The sequence below is a fragment of the Gekko japonicus genome, unplaced genomic scaffold, assembly GCF_001447785.1.
Source record: "Gekko japonicus isolate JY-2015 unplaced genomic scaffold, Gekko_japonicus_V1.1 scaffold227, whole genome shotgun sequence".
In the NCBI taxonomy this organism is placed as follows: Eukaryota; Metazoa; Chordata; class Lepidosauria; order Squamata; family Gekkonidae; genus Gekko; species Gekko japonicus.
In genome coordinates this window covers 191,391-203,767 of record NW_015164189.1, presented here as the reverse complement: position 1 = coordinate 203,767, position 12,377 = coordinate 191,391, and the positions used below count along the sequence as shown (strand labels likewise).

The 12,377-nt window shown below is 49.7% G+C and overlaps 1 protein-coding gene across 1 annotated transcript in view; it reads right to left on the bottom strand.

The window, feature by feature from the left end:
- LDHD (lactate dehydrogenase D) overlaps nucleotides 1–12,069 on the bottom strand; it is a 17,641-nt gene extending 5,572 nt beyond the window's left edge. Inside the window, exons 1-6 of the mRNA XM_015408258.1 lie at nucleotides 11,909–12,069; nucleotides 9,990–10,102; nucleotides 7,643–7,784; nucleotides 6,898–7,039; nucleotides 3,299–3,458; nucleotides 850–1,049 (exon numbers count right to left, since the gene is read on the bottom strand). Coding sequence (XP_015263744.1) covers nucleotides 850–1,049; nucleotides 3,299–3,458; nucleotides 6,898–7,039; nucleotides 7,643–7,784; nucleotides 9,990–10,102; nucleotides 11,909–11,968 — 817 coding nt within the window. The 5' untranslated portion in view covers nucleotides 11,969–12,069. The remainder of the gene's footprint in view (nucleotides 1–849; nucleotides 1,050–3,298; nucleotides 3,459–6,897; nucleotides 7,040–7,642; nucleotides 7,785–9,989; nucleotides 10,103–11,908) is intronic.
- Nucleotides 12,070–12,377: the final 308 nt, after the last annotated feature.

The following is a 12,377-nucleotide window of genomic DNA, read 5'->3' as shown; positions in this document are numbered from 1 at the left end:
TTCCTGCTTCCTCTATTGGCACACACACACAGAGGAGCAACAGGATAGCAAAACGAGGCCACTTGATCTCAAAGAAGACTCCTCCATTATAGCCCAGGTAGGCTCAGAGGCACCCTCCTCTCCTCTGCATTCTCTCCTCCACTCACCAACCATAGCCCAGCCTTTCTCAGTCATCAGTCCTCCAGTGCTCCATACATCCTTGTGTAGGGTTGCCAACCTCCAAGTGGTAGTTGGAGATCTCCCACTATTACAACTGATTTCCAGGTGACAGAGACCAGTTCACCTGGAGAAAATGGCCACTTTGGAGGTTGGACTCTGGGACTGTACCCCGAACCCCACCCTCCTCAGGCTCCGCCCCCCCAAATATCCAGGTATTTCCCAACCTGGAGCTGGCAACACTATCCCTGCAGTATTGAGTCCGTTATCCCTCACCAGCAGGAAGGTTATGACCTTAGGTTCCCCAGAGTGATGGCCTGGACATTTTCTTCATAACTACTCTGGCTCCTCCTCTTCCTGTCACATGACTGTAGCACCCCCTGCTGCCACATGTAGGTTAAAAGAGTAAGGTCTGGGGTCTAGAAAGGCTGAAGATCACGGCTGTTTGGTACCGATTTGGATTGGTTGGCTCAGAGCCCCAAAGTTCTGTGAAACTCCAAAGGTGATTCCAGAGTTCAGAACGCTAAATGACGGCCTGATAACGAGGCCTCTTGGTAGCTCTGCTGTGAGACAGCGAGGCAAAAGGGAAGAGGCATCCCAGGTTTTTTAGCCTGCTGAGCACGCAATCTGCTTCACTTTTTCCTTGCCGCACCCCCACCCTCTCAGCTCCCCTTGACAGCTCCCCGGTCTTACCAATGCGAGCAATGGGAATCCCAGCTTGCAGAACCTGCACGGTGCTGTCCACGGCAGCTTGCACACTTGGAAAGGCACAGGTGGCTGCCGCTGTGGCTTCGGGGATGCCGTGGAGGCGTAGGGTGGCCTGGGTGATCAGACCCAGGGTCCCCTCCGAGCCGACAAAGAGGCCGGTGAGTTGGTAACCAGCTGCACTCTTCCTGGAAGTGAAAGAGAGGCACGGATTTCAGAGAGCTACCATCCCTTTCCTAAGTGATGAGCAAAATAATATCCATGCCGGGCTAGGCGCTGTGCAAAACATGCAAGTCTCAGAGAGCCAGCAGTAACATTCAGCCAGTGGTTTTCAACCCTTCGGCCTTGTAGGAATCCCTCGCCTGGACAAAGGAGCCTGCGGTAATGTTCCCAGTGGCAGCCAAATCCAACATTGCCAGGAAGCCTGCGGGAGAGCCTGGGATCCATCATTCAATCTTGGCCCGACCGGCCTCAAAGCGTAGTCGTAAGGACTGAACAGACAAAGGGAGAACTGTGCATGCTACCCTGAGCTCCCTGGTTCCTTTTTTTGCGTTGTAGCCAGTGCCACTGATGGACCTCTTGAATTCGTCCGATCCCCTCTTAAAGCCATCTATGTCTGTAGCCATCATGACATCCTCTGGCAGTGTGCTCCAATTTTTGAAAAATCACTCCTGTTGTCCAGCTTGAATCAATGTTCTTGGATTCTCCCAAGCTCTAGTATCTAGGGAGAGGGGGAAAAGGTCCAGCAGTGGGGCCAGGACATTAGAAGCCCTCCCACTGTTGACCCCCCCCAAGCACCAAGAAGACAGAGCATCACTTGCCCCAGAGCCCCTAGCTATACCTTGTGGCTAATAGCCACTGATGGACCTCTGCTCCATATGCTTATCTAATTCCCTTTTGAAGCCGTCCATGCTTGTAGCACCCACCACTTCCTGTGGCAGTGAATTCCATGTGTTAATCACTCTTTGGGTGAAGAAGTACTTCCTTTTATCCGTTCTAACCCGACCGCTCAGCAATTTCATGGAGTGCCCACGGGTTCTTGTATTGTGAGAAAGGGAGAAAAGTACCTCTTTCTCTACCTGCTCTTTCCCATGCATAATCTTATAAACCTCAATCATGTCACCCCTCAGTCGTCGTTTCTCCAAGCTAAAGAGCCCTAAGCGCCTTAACCTTTCCTCATAGGGAAAGTGTTCCAACCCTTTTATCATTCGAGTTGCCCTTTTCTGCACTTTTTCCAAAGCTATAATATCCTTTTTAAGGTGTGGTGCCCAGAACTGCACACAGTATTCCAAATGAGGTCTCACCATTGATTTATATAGGGGCATTATTATATTGGCTGATCTGTTTTCAATACCCTTCCTAATAATCCCCAGCATAGCATTGGCCTTCTTTATTGCAGTCACACACTGTCTCGACATTTTCAGTGAGTTATCTACTACAACTCCAAGATCTCTCTCTTGATCAGTCTCTGCCAGTTCAGACCCCATCAACGTGTATTTATATTTAGGATTTTTGGCTCCAATGTGCATCACCTTGCACTTGGCCACATTGAACCCCATTTGCCATGTTGACGCCCACTCGCCCATCTTTGACAGATCCCTTTGGAGTGCCTCACAATCCTCACTGGTTTTCACCACCCTGAACAACTTCGTATCATCCGCAGATTTAGCCACTTCACTGCTTACTCCCAACTCCAAATCATTAATGAACAAGTTAAAAAGCAGTGGACCAAGTACTGATCCCTGTGGTACCCCACTGCTTACCCCCCTCCACTGGGAGAACTGCCCATTTATACTCACTCTCTGTTTTCTATTAATTAGCCAGTTTTTGATCCATAAAAGGACTTGTCCTTTTATCCCATGATTTTTGAGCTTACTTAGGAGCCTTTGATGAGGAACTTTATCAAAAGCCTTCTGGAAGTCAAGGTAAACAATATCTATTGGATCCCCCTTGTCCACATGTTTGTTCACCCCTTCAAAGAACCCCTCTCTCCATCCACTCTCTCCCCTGTGCATAATTTTGTAGGCCTCTGTCACGTCCCCTTCTCGGCCACCTTTTCTGCCTGAACTGAAAAGCCACAGTCTCTTTAGCCTCTCCTCATAGGAAAGGTACCCCAGCCCCTCAGTCATTGTGGTTGCCCTCTTCTGCACTTTCTCCAGCTCAGCGGGCTCTCTTCTTTCCAAATGCAGCCTCAGGCTGTAGCCACTAGCACCCTTTTGAATCAACGTCTGCAACATGAACCAGAGCGAATGATAAGCAGCAAGCATGCGTCAAAAAGACATGCAAAGGAAATCGGACAGGTCATGCCCATCCATGTGCTGTAGGGGCTTCTGTTAAATAAAAACTCCCAGCCTGGTGTGACACGTGCTAGAAAATCCAACGCAGAGACTTAAGGAAAGGTGTGATGCGGCTTCCAGAAAGCAGCTTTGTGACGTACCTGGGCCTCCGGTTCCGCCCAGCAGTATGAAGCACCCTCCCATCAGGAAGTACCACCTGCAAGTTCAGCACATTGTGGCGCATGGTGCCGTAGCGTACAGCGTTGGTTCCGGATGCACTGGTGGCTGCCATGCCACAGAGAGAGGCGTCAGCCCCGGGGTCTGGGGAAGGAGAGGCAACTCACTGAGACAGCAACAAAAGCCCCCACCCCACATCCCTTCCACACAGCTGAAGGGCAGAAATCGCTCTCAGGTCTGGCTGGCAGCATCTGGAACTGAGTCAGGAACCTCCAAAACTCAGCTCTTGCAGGGAAGAGCAGAAGAACATAAGACAAGACCAGTAGGTCCATCTAGTTCAGCAGCCTGTCTCACTCACTGGCCAACCAGTTACTACAGAGGCCAACACAGAACTGAGACTTGCCCCTGATGTTGCCTCCTTGCACTGGAATTTGGAGACCTCTGAATATGGAGGTTCCCTTTAGTCACAAACTACAGACAGCAACCAGAGGATGGCAAGTTTCCAAAAGATGCCAGAAAGCACCTGGGCAAGAGAGGATAATCCATCCAAATATATCACAAGACCAAATGGTGGCTCTTGGTGCATCAAGCTATGGCTTGCTGACCAGGTGAGTAAGTGTACCCCAAACATATTTAAGTGTGTTCAAGTTGGAACTATCTTATGGTGACCCCCAGCACAAGGGGCTTTCAAGGCACAGGGTACAGGTAAAGGTGGCTTGCCATTGCCTTCCTCTGCAGAGTCTTCCCTGGAGGTCTCCCATCCAAGTACCGACCCTGCTTAGCTTCCGAGATCAGGCTACACCATGCTGCCTTCCCCCCTGGGGTACAGTACAGACTGAAAAGATAGCACAGCCTGCTAAGAATGGGGGTGGTAGCCCTGGAAATCTTGCCTACAAAATATGGGTCCCTGCAGCACTCTTCTTAAGTAAAGCAGAACAAACAGCAATGTTAGTTTCCGGGGGGGGGGGATTATTATTATTTTGTTGTTGATTTCTATCCCGCCCAAGTGCTTCGGAAGGGAGACTTAAATAAGCTACCTCAATTAGTCTATGTTATTGTTTTCAAAATGCGACTCCTTTGAGAGCGCTTTTTCTGTGTCAATCATGTATGTTGCAGAGGATTCTGGTAAAGAAACAAAAAACACAGGGCATATCCTTATGTGCGCACACAGTTCACACAGGGGCACAGCCAGGCCTGTGGGAGTCCCACCTACACTTTGCATGAACTGAGAGCAAATCCTCAAAATGCACCTGACAATCTCCTGCTACTGCAGATTGACTAACACAATGGTCACTTCACCTATCCAAGGGACACAACATGGTGCCACCTTAAAAACTGATCCAGTGAAGCCTGAGATTTCCTAATCAGAACTTTGACCCTCAAATGCACTGGTTGTGTCTGAAAACTCCCATGCTGCCTGAAATCACCCTTTTCTTTTGCAATTTGTTTGCTTGGAATGCTAATGCTCCAGACTTCCTTTGGGAATCTGAGGACCTAAGTTCACAATACACACACGACCCGTGTCTTCCCCTTCCCATGCCGTGTCCACCAGGAGGCTACAAGCATGGACGGCTTCAAAAGGGAATTAGATAAGCATATGGAGCAGAGGTCCATCAGTGGCTATTAGCCACAAGGTATAGATAGGGGCTCTGGGGCAAGTGATGCTCTGTCTTCTTGGTGCTTGGGAGGGGGTCAACAGTGGGAGGGCTTCTAATGTCCTGGCCCCACTGCTGGACCTCCTGATGGCACTGGTATTTCTGGCCACTGTGTGACACAGAGTGTTGGACTGGATGGGCCTTTGGCCTGATCCAACATTGGCGTCTCTTATGTTCTTATGTTCACCAGACACAAAAGTGAATTCTCAGGCTCACAGTGGTCCACCTTGAATCAGGACACGGGGAGTAAGCCTTCCCCTCCACACCCACATCATGCCATTTTGCTGACCTGAAACAGCCTTGGGGACTCACTACTTGCTCTGCTGGAAAACCTGCTTGTAGCCATTCAGTACACATACACATACCTAGTAGAGTAGGCAGCATCTCCCTAGGACAATTTCAAGTCAGGAAAACAGTGTGGGGGCAAAGAAAGCTTCAACCCCTCCCACCCCCAGTCTGAATTGGGTCCCTTCATGGCTGGGAATTTTTCTAGCACAGAATTCTAGCAGACATCTGGTCAATAGGAACCGGGGCAGATGCAGGAGAAAGGACCTCATAAGTACAATGTACCTGGTGGAATGAGCTCCCGTGTGAGATCAGGGCCCTGCGGGACTTATCACAGTTCTGCAAGGCCTGCAAGATGGAGCTCTTCTGCCAGGCATTTGGCTGAGGCAGTGGACGTCCCCTCCCCCCCAGCTTCTCTGGCCTTGGTTCTTCCGGCGCACATTTTCTGGCCCATTTTCATCACTGGCCTGATTTTGATTGGTCATCTGATTGTTTTATGGTTACATGGTATTTTATGATAATTATATGTAAATTGTTATCACATGGTTTTAAGCGTATTATCTCATTGTTGTTCACCACCCTGAGCCCACTTGGGAAGGGTGGTATATAAATCTGATAAAATAAAATCATATAGTCAGGTCCGCAGAGTGGCTTGTTAGATGGGAGATCCCAATGGTGTCCTGTTTAACCACTGGTCAGGACTATAAAGACAAGGTTTTGACTGAAGATAGTACTTGAGAGCAGAGTGTGGTTTTTAAGAGGTTCTGTGGTATGCACACACTGTTGCTCTAGTCAAACAAGTCTTGCTGGGTTTTGGAACAATACCCAAACCTGCCAATTCTGTTTGCTAGCAGTGAAAGTAGGGGTTTACACACCCCAATCCGCAAAGCCTTCTTGCAGCTCTCTAGGGGGAAATATACCTCTCGTCTGCCTCCATCCTACAGCATTCAGTTGTGCAAATTCTGGCATCAAGCTTATTTTTATTTGTGAATGTCTTGCATTGTGCAAGGGATTGAACTAGATGACCCTGGAGTTCCCTTCCAACTCTATGATTCTGTTATTCCAAATGCAGATGTTCACAGGGGTCCTCACTCCCCCAAAACATGCGTGGCCCCTATAAGCAGACTATTTCTGCCCCTTTTAGTAGGCTTATTATATGTAGCATCTGCTCTGTAGCCTACATAACCCACACAGCCAGGACAGTGAGGTGATCAGAAGGTCAGACTAGGATCCAGGAAACTCCAGGTTTGGGTCCCCACTCGGCCATGGAAGCTTGCTGGGAAGCCTTTGGCCAGTCACTCTGTCAGCTTAACCTACTGTGCAGGGCTGTTGTGAGACCAATGTTACAAAAAGCTTTGGCTCCCCACACTGGGGATAAAAACTGGGGTATAAATATTAAAATGAAGGAATTTGCCATCTGCACTGGGGACAGGTAAAGAAAGATGCAACTGCTCCGAATTGGTCCTTGGTGCACACCTATCCCATTTCTAGCTCACCATTTTGATTTTCACCCATCCTTCGATTCTGGACAAAATCAGAGCTGGAATGTCATGCCAGCCTATCCAATGGCAACTGTCTTCTGCCTTGTCCCCAGAATCCGGGCCACCACCCTCTGCCAAAAACTATCTCCAAGCCAGCCGTACCGACAGGAAACCAGAGGCCACTGTCCCGCAGGAAGCTGTTTAGGGCCTTCCGGGTCACCCCTGGCTCCACGGCAACGGTGAAGTCTTCCGTGTTCAGCGCAGAGATTTGGTCCATTCGGGTCAGGTTAAAGCACACACCACCCTGTCCCATGGAAGGGGGTAAAATGGTTAGCAAAAGACAAAGCGGACATGAGGGGAAGGCCTGATACATGCAGGAATTTTTATCATCCAGAACCCTCCCAATTCCTCCCCCCCTGCCACTTCTACACAGGAGCCCATTCGTGCATCCCCTGATGCAATAGGTCTCTCGAGAGTGCAGGCTGTAGTTAAGAGTGGAGTTTTGCAAACTTTTTGGGCCAAGGAGCCAAAACATCAGAACCAGCCATGTGTGCTCCTTTCATCTTATTGGAGGAGAGCAGCAACTCCTTCTAGCACCAAAAAAATAGGTGCTGGGGCTGAAGCCCATCAGAAAGCCTCACCATCAGACCTGGAGTGCTTCCTCTCTAGGCCCTGCTTGTGGTTCCTCACTGATAGCTAAGAAGAGAAAGTGTTGCTGTGTCTTACCATAGCCACAAGCCAAGATTTAGCACTCCGAAATGGACTTTGGGGCTAAGTGCCAAGCAAATTAAGCCCCAGGTCTGGTTCTGCTCAGTGCTTTTTCAATCCTCCTCCACTCTAGTCGTCCCATCCCTACTGGCCACTGTGGCCCAACCTTCCCCCTCTCTCACTGGCCAAGCCACCCTACCTGCACAGCACTCACGCCACCCTCCAGGCCTGTGCCCGTGCCAAAGGGGATGATAGGAACTCCTCTGCTGTAGCAGGCCGTGGCTAGCAAGCTGGCCTGTTCCACGTTCTTGGGCCAGACCACAGCATCCGGTGGGAGGCACCTAAGACAGGGGGGGGGGGGAGTAGAACAAGATATGATAATCTTAGGAGCAAGGGGAATGACTGACTAGGGAGGGGGGGGCGGCTTAGATACACAAAAAAGGAAGACCAACAGGAAGCTGGAAATAAATGCTAAATGTCCATATACAACACTACTACAATATATTTTTAACAAGTATTTTTTTTTAATTTATTCATTCCACTTTTACCCCGCCCTCCCCGCAAGCGGGTTCAGGGCGGCTTCCAAAACTGACAAGCAGTATTCAACACAATAAGATATAAATACAAGCATCAGTTAAAACACAAACAACCCATATAAAACATTCATTAGATGGCGATAAAACTAAAGTGCAGTTTAAAGACACATTCAACGGTGCCCCCAGAAAAAGCCCTCGTCCTGGTTACCATCAACCTGACTTCCTTAGGGCCAGGGAGGTCCAGGCGGTTTTGGGATCCTGATCTCAGTGCTCTCTGGGGAACATACGGGGAAAGGCGGTCCCTCAGGTAGGCCGGTCCCTGACCATAAAGGGCTTTAAAGGTCAAAACCAGCACCTTGAAGCGAATCCGGAATGCTATTGGCAGCCAGTGCAGAGTCTTTACAGTGCATAAAATTCAATACATCCAAAAACGAGTCTTATTCTTTAGTTTTTAGTGTAATTAGAATTTTGTAATTATAGGTACATTCAATATTTTCACTAAACGATACGTAATACGGAGGATTTTGATAAGTGGCTTTGGCTCTCCCACGCACTGTATTACTGTTTTTGGACCTTTTATGCACTGTATACATGCAATACTTGGTAAAAATATATATTGTAGTAGTGTTGTATATGGACATTTAGCGTTTATTTCCAGCTTCCTGTCGGTCTTCCTTTTTTGACTATGGAAGGGGAGAAGGGGAGAACATCCAGGGTAGAATTAGACATAGGGAGACACATCTGTTTATCCACGGATCTGCCGGATTCACATATAAAGCAAAGATATGTGCACAATGTCTCATTTTAACATTAAAAGGGTGTGCAGGTGAGGGACCTAAAACCACTCTCCTTCGCTGCCTCACCTCCCACATTCCACACTGCATTTTTCTCCCATCTCTGCTCATCGAGAGAGCCTGCCTAGCAACATGGTTAGAGCAGGGTCCCCAAGATGGTGCCCCTGGGCCCGCTAAGTGTTTCTAGAAAGTAGGTGGGGCTTTTGCCCAGCAGGGCATCTGACTGGCCGCTGGCGATCTCATCGGCTGTGCATCTCTCCAAAAACATTTCAGTGGCAGCTGCCACCACACTGTTGGTGTTAGGTAGTTTGCCCCAGGGCAAACAGCCACGCTTCTCCTCTGCAGTTTCCTGCCCGTGTGACCGGGGCCAAAGTAGTGTTGTATATGGACATTCAGCGTTTATTTCCAGTTTCCTGTCGGTCTTCCTTTTTCGACTATGGAAGGGGAGAAGGGGAGAACATCCAGGGTAGAATTAGACATAGGGAGACACATCTGTTTACCAACGTACCTGCCGGATTCACATATAAAGCAAAGATATGTGCACAATGTCTCATTTTAACATTAAAAGGGTGTGCAGGTGAGGGACCTGAACTCACTCTCCTTTCCTGCCTCACCTCCCACATTCCACACTGCATTTTTCTCCCATCTCTGCTCATCGAGAGAGCCTGCCTAGCGACATGGTTAGAGCAGGGTCCCCAAGATGGTGCCCCTGGGCCCGCTAAGTGTTTCTAGAAAGTAGGTGGGGCTTTTGCCCAGCAGGGCATCTGACTGGCCGCTGGCGATCTCATCGGCTGTGCATCTCTCCAAAAACATTTCAGTGGCAGCTGCCACCACACTGTTGGTGTTAGTTAACCTTTATTGGCATTATAAAAGGGAGAACATTAAACAAATCCATAAAAGAACTAAACATAAAATGAATCACAAATTGAAATGTCCCAAGATTACAACCTTGGTTTCATTCTCTCTCTCGCAACCCAAAGTATTTTTTTTAAAAAAAATTATCCTTCTTCTGCCCTCCACTTGGGCTTCCTCGGTGTGCATGTGGCTCTGCCTGCCACAGCAGCCATTTTGTTGTGCCTATGCTCACCACCACCCTGTCTCAGAATTCTAAAACTGCCTATAGGCTCAAAAAGGCTGCTATGTTTTCTTCGTGAAAATCCCGGAAGGGGGAATAAAGGCAGGGAACCCGTCCCCCCCAAATTCCCTTCTGAAGTACCTGTGCATGGACTCATCATGGCCATGTTGCTCACGGACCACTGTGGCTGTGGACACATTGGCGCTCCCTACCACGGCTCTCAGGGCATCAAGAAAATCTTCCGTAAGCCAGGCCTGTGGCAACAGAATAAAGTGTGAAGGGGAGAATATTGTGGAGAGCGGAAATCTCTGCACAAAAATTACCCCTCCGTATCACAGCGCCTGCCTTTTTACTAGGTGCTCCAGTAAGGGCAGATGTGTCCCAGTGACATTTACTTGCCATCCTCTGGCACAAGCCTGTCTGGGAACTGGCTCTCATAACTAAACAACACATGCCTCAACAATAAAACGATGGAAGCAGACAATACCTAAATGTGAAAATGGGGTTTCCACAAGTATATATTTCGGTGTTCAATGAATCCTTTGGCATGCCCATGGCCCCAGAGTCCATGCAAAGATCCTGTATGTTACTGCTTAGCTATGAGCATTCCTATTTTCCTAAACTAAACATTGGATGGCTCACAATTATCTGGAGGATGAGACGCCCACCCTGCCCAGCCCATGCTTTGCATACATAGTCTGTGTCTCAAATTGCCAGTTAAAGGACAGAGGATGCTAGACATTGGATTAGCTAGGTCAATGGATCGATTGATCAGCAGTCCAACTCTACAGCAGGCGAATATACATATATTAATTTCAATGAAAGAAATCTATCAGATTGAATTAATGGACCCAAGTGTGCCTCCCCCACCTGTTTACTCCAAGTTTGTGCAATCCTTATTCTGCAATTCTTGTGTAAACCAATCCAGCAATCCTCATTTAGGAAATAAGGACTAAATTCTGAGTGAAAAGGCATAGAATCAGTCTTCAGAACCTGGCCCATAATTTTCTTTTAATCCATGTTAGGGGTGTCCATCCCTCCCCCCCACCCCGACACACTGGCTGCATCCTATAATCAAGCAGGTGAATTTTACTCATGTACATATTACCCCACTCCTTCTCCCCAAAGGGGACCTAAAGCAGCTTACAACATGGTTCTCCTCTACTCCACTTCACAACACCCCTGTGAGGCAGGCCAGGCTGAAGGTGATTGGCCCAGTGAGCTTCTGAGGCACAGTGGGGATTCAAACCTGGGTCCACGACTATAATCACTACACTACTCTGGGTGAGGTCCCCCCCCCTCCAACATTGCAAAGGGTCATGGAAATCCCTCTTGGTTCACAGAGTTCTTGCATTTGCACCCTACAACGTATCACTGCTTCCAGTGGCCAGTTCTGTGGCTTTCACAACTCCAGGGGTTTCTGTCACCCGGCTAGGATTTTGCACAAGACACAATCCCCTGCTGGATCACACCAAAGCCTCGACTCCAGTCTCCTGTTACAGTGACCTAGCCCATAGTTACAGTGGGACTATTAGGGGCGCTGCCCCCTTCCTCAAAGGGCCAGCCCCACAAGATTGTCTTCTGGAAAAAATATATTTTAAAAACATTGCTAATTATCTTTTTCTCTATATGATTTGGAATGGTTCAGGGCAGGGTATCCTATAGTATTGCTATAGAACAGAAGATATACACAGTGCATCTGAAGCAACAGTAAGTAGCTTCTGGTTATTAGTCCTTACCCCCACCAGGAAAACTTTTGCCACACACAAGCCACAAAATCCTGGCGATGGGGCTGACAGCGACCGAACAGAAGTATGCGACCAAGACGACCCCCTTGTTTGCCTCACACTGCCACGGCTAATATCCACAGGTACCCTGCGCCTGAACAGGGAGGTTTCATCAGAAGTACTAATCCTCGATTCTGCTCCACCGACCTACACGCAGAGGCTCTGCCGACGGGCTCAGCACGCCGCTAGCCTCGGCCCGACGCACAAGCCACCTCTGCGCAGTCAGAGCCAGCGAGGTCCTCCCGCCCCGCCTGCTTCCCCCGCCGCCTCTACCTTCGCGGCTCCTTGCGAGTAAGGCCTCGCGGCTAAGCCCAGCGTCCTCCGCAAAGCCATGGCCGCCCGCAGGCCAAGGGCACCGGGAGGGCGCCGAGACGATCGCGCGCCGCTCTCTAGGGAAGCAGGAAGGCGGAGCTGCCGGCGTCTTTTCAGGCGGACCGACTGACCGACCGACCCGGCGGCGGCGGCGGCGGCGGCGGGGCAGGGGACAGAGCCGGCGCCTGGGAACGAAGAGCGCGTGCGTGGTGCCTGGGGCCCGTCCCTGCCTGCGAGCCGCGTGCTCTGTGCGTGTTTGGCGGCGCTCCCGGCTGCCTCTTCGGGCCGCAAGCAAGAGAAGCCACCGGGCAAAACGTTCCCTGGGGCTGGGGGTGTTTATCGTTCTGGCGTGGCTCGATGACGGAGCGCACTCCCGCGGGATAAAAAAGAAAGCCAGTCGCCGGATTTGGGGGGCGGGGGGGGGGGAGGG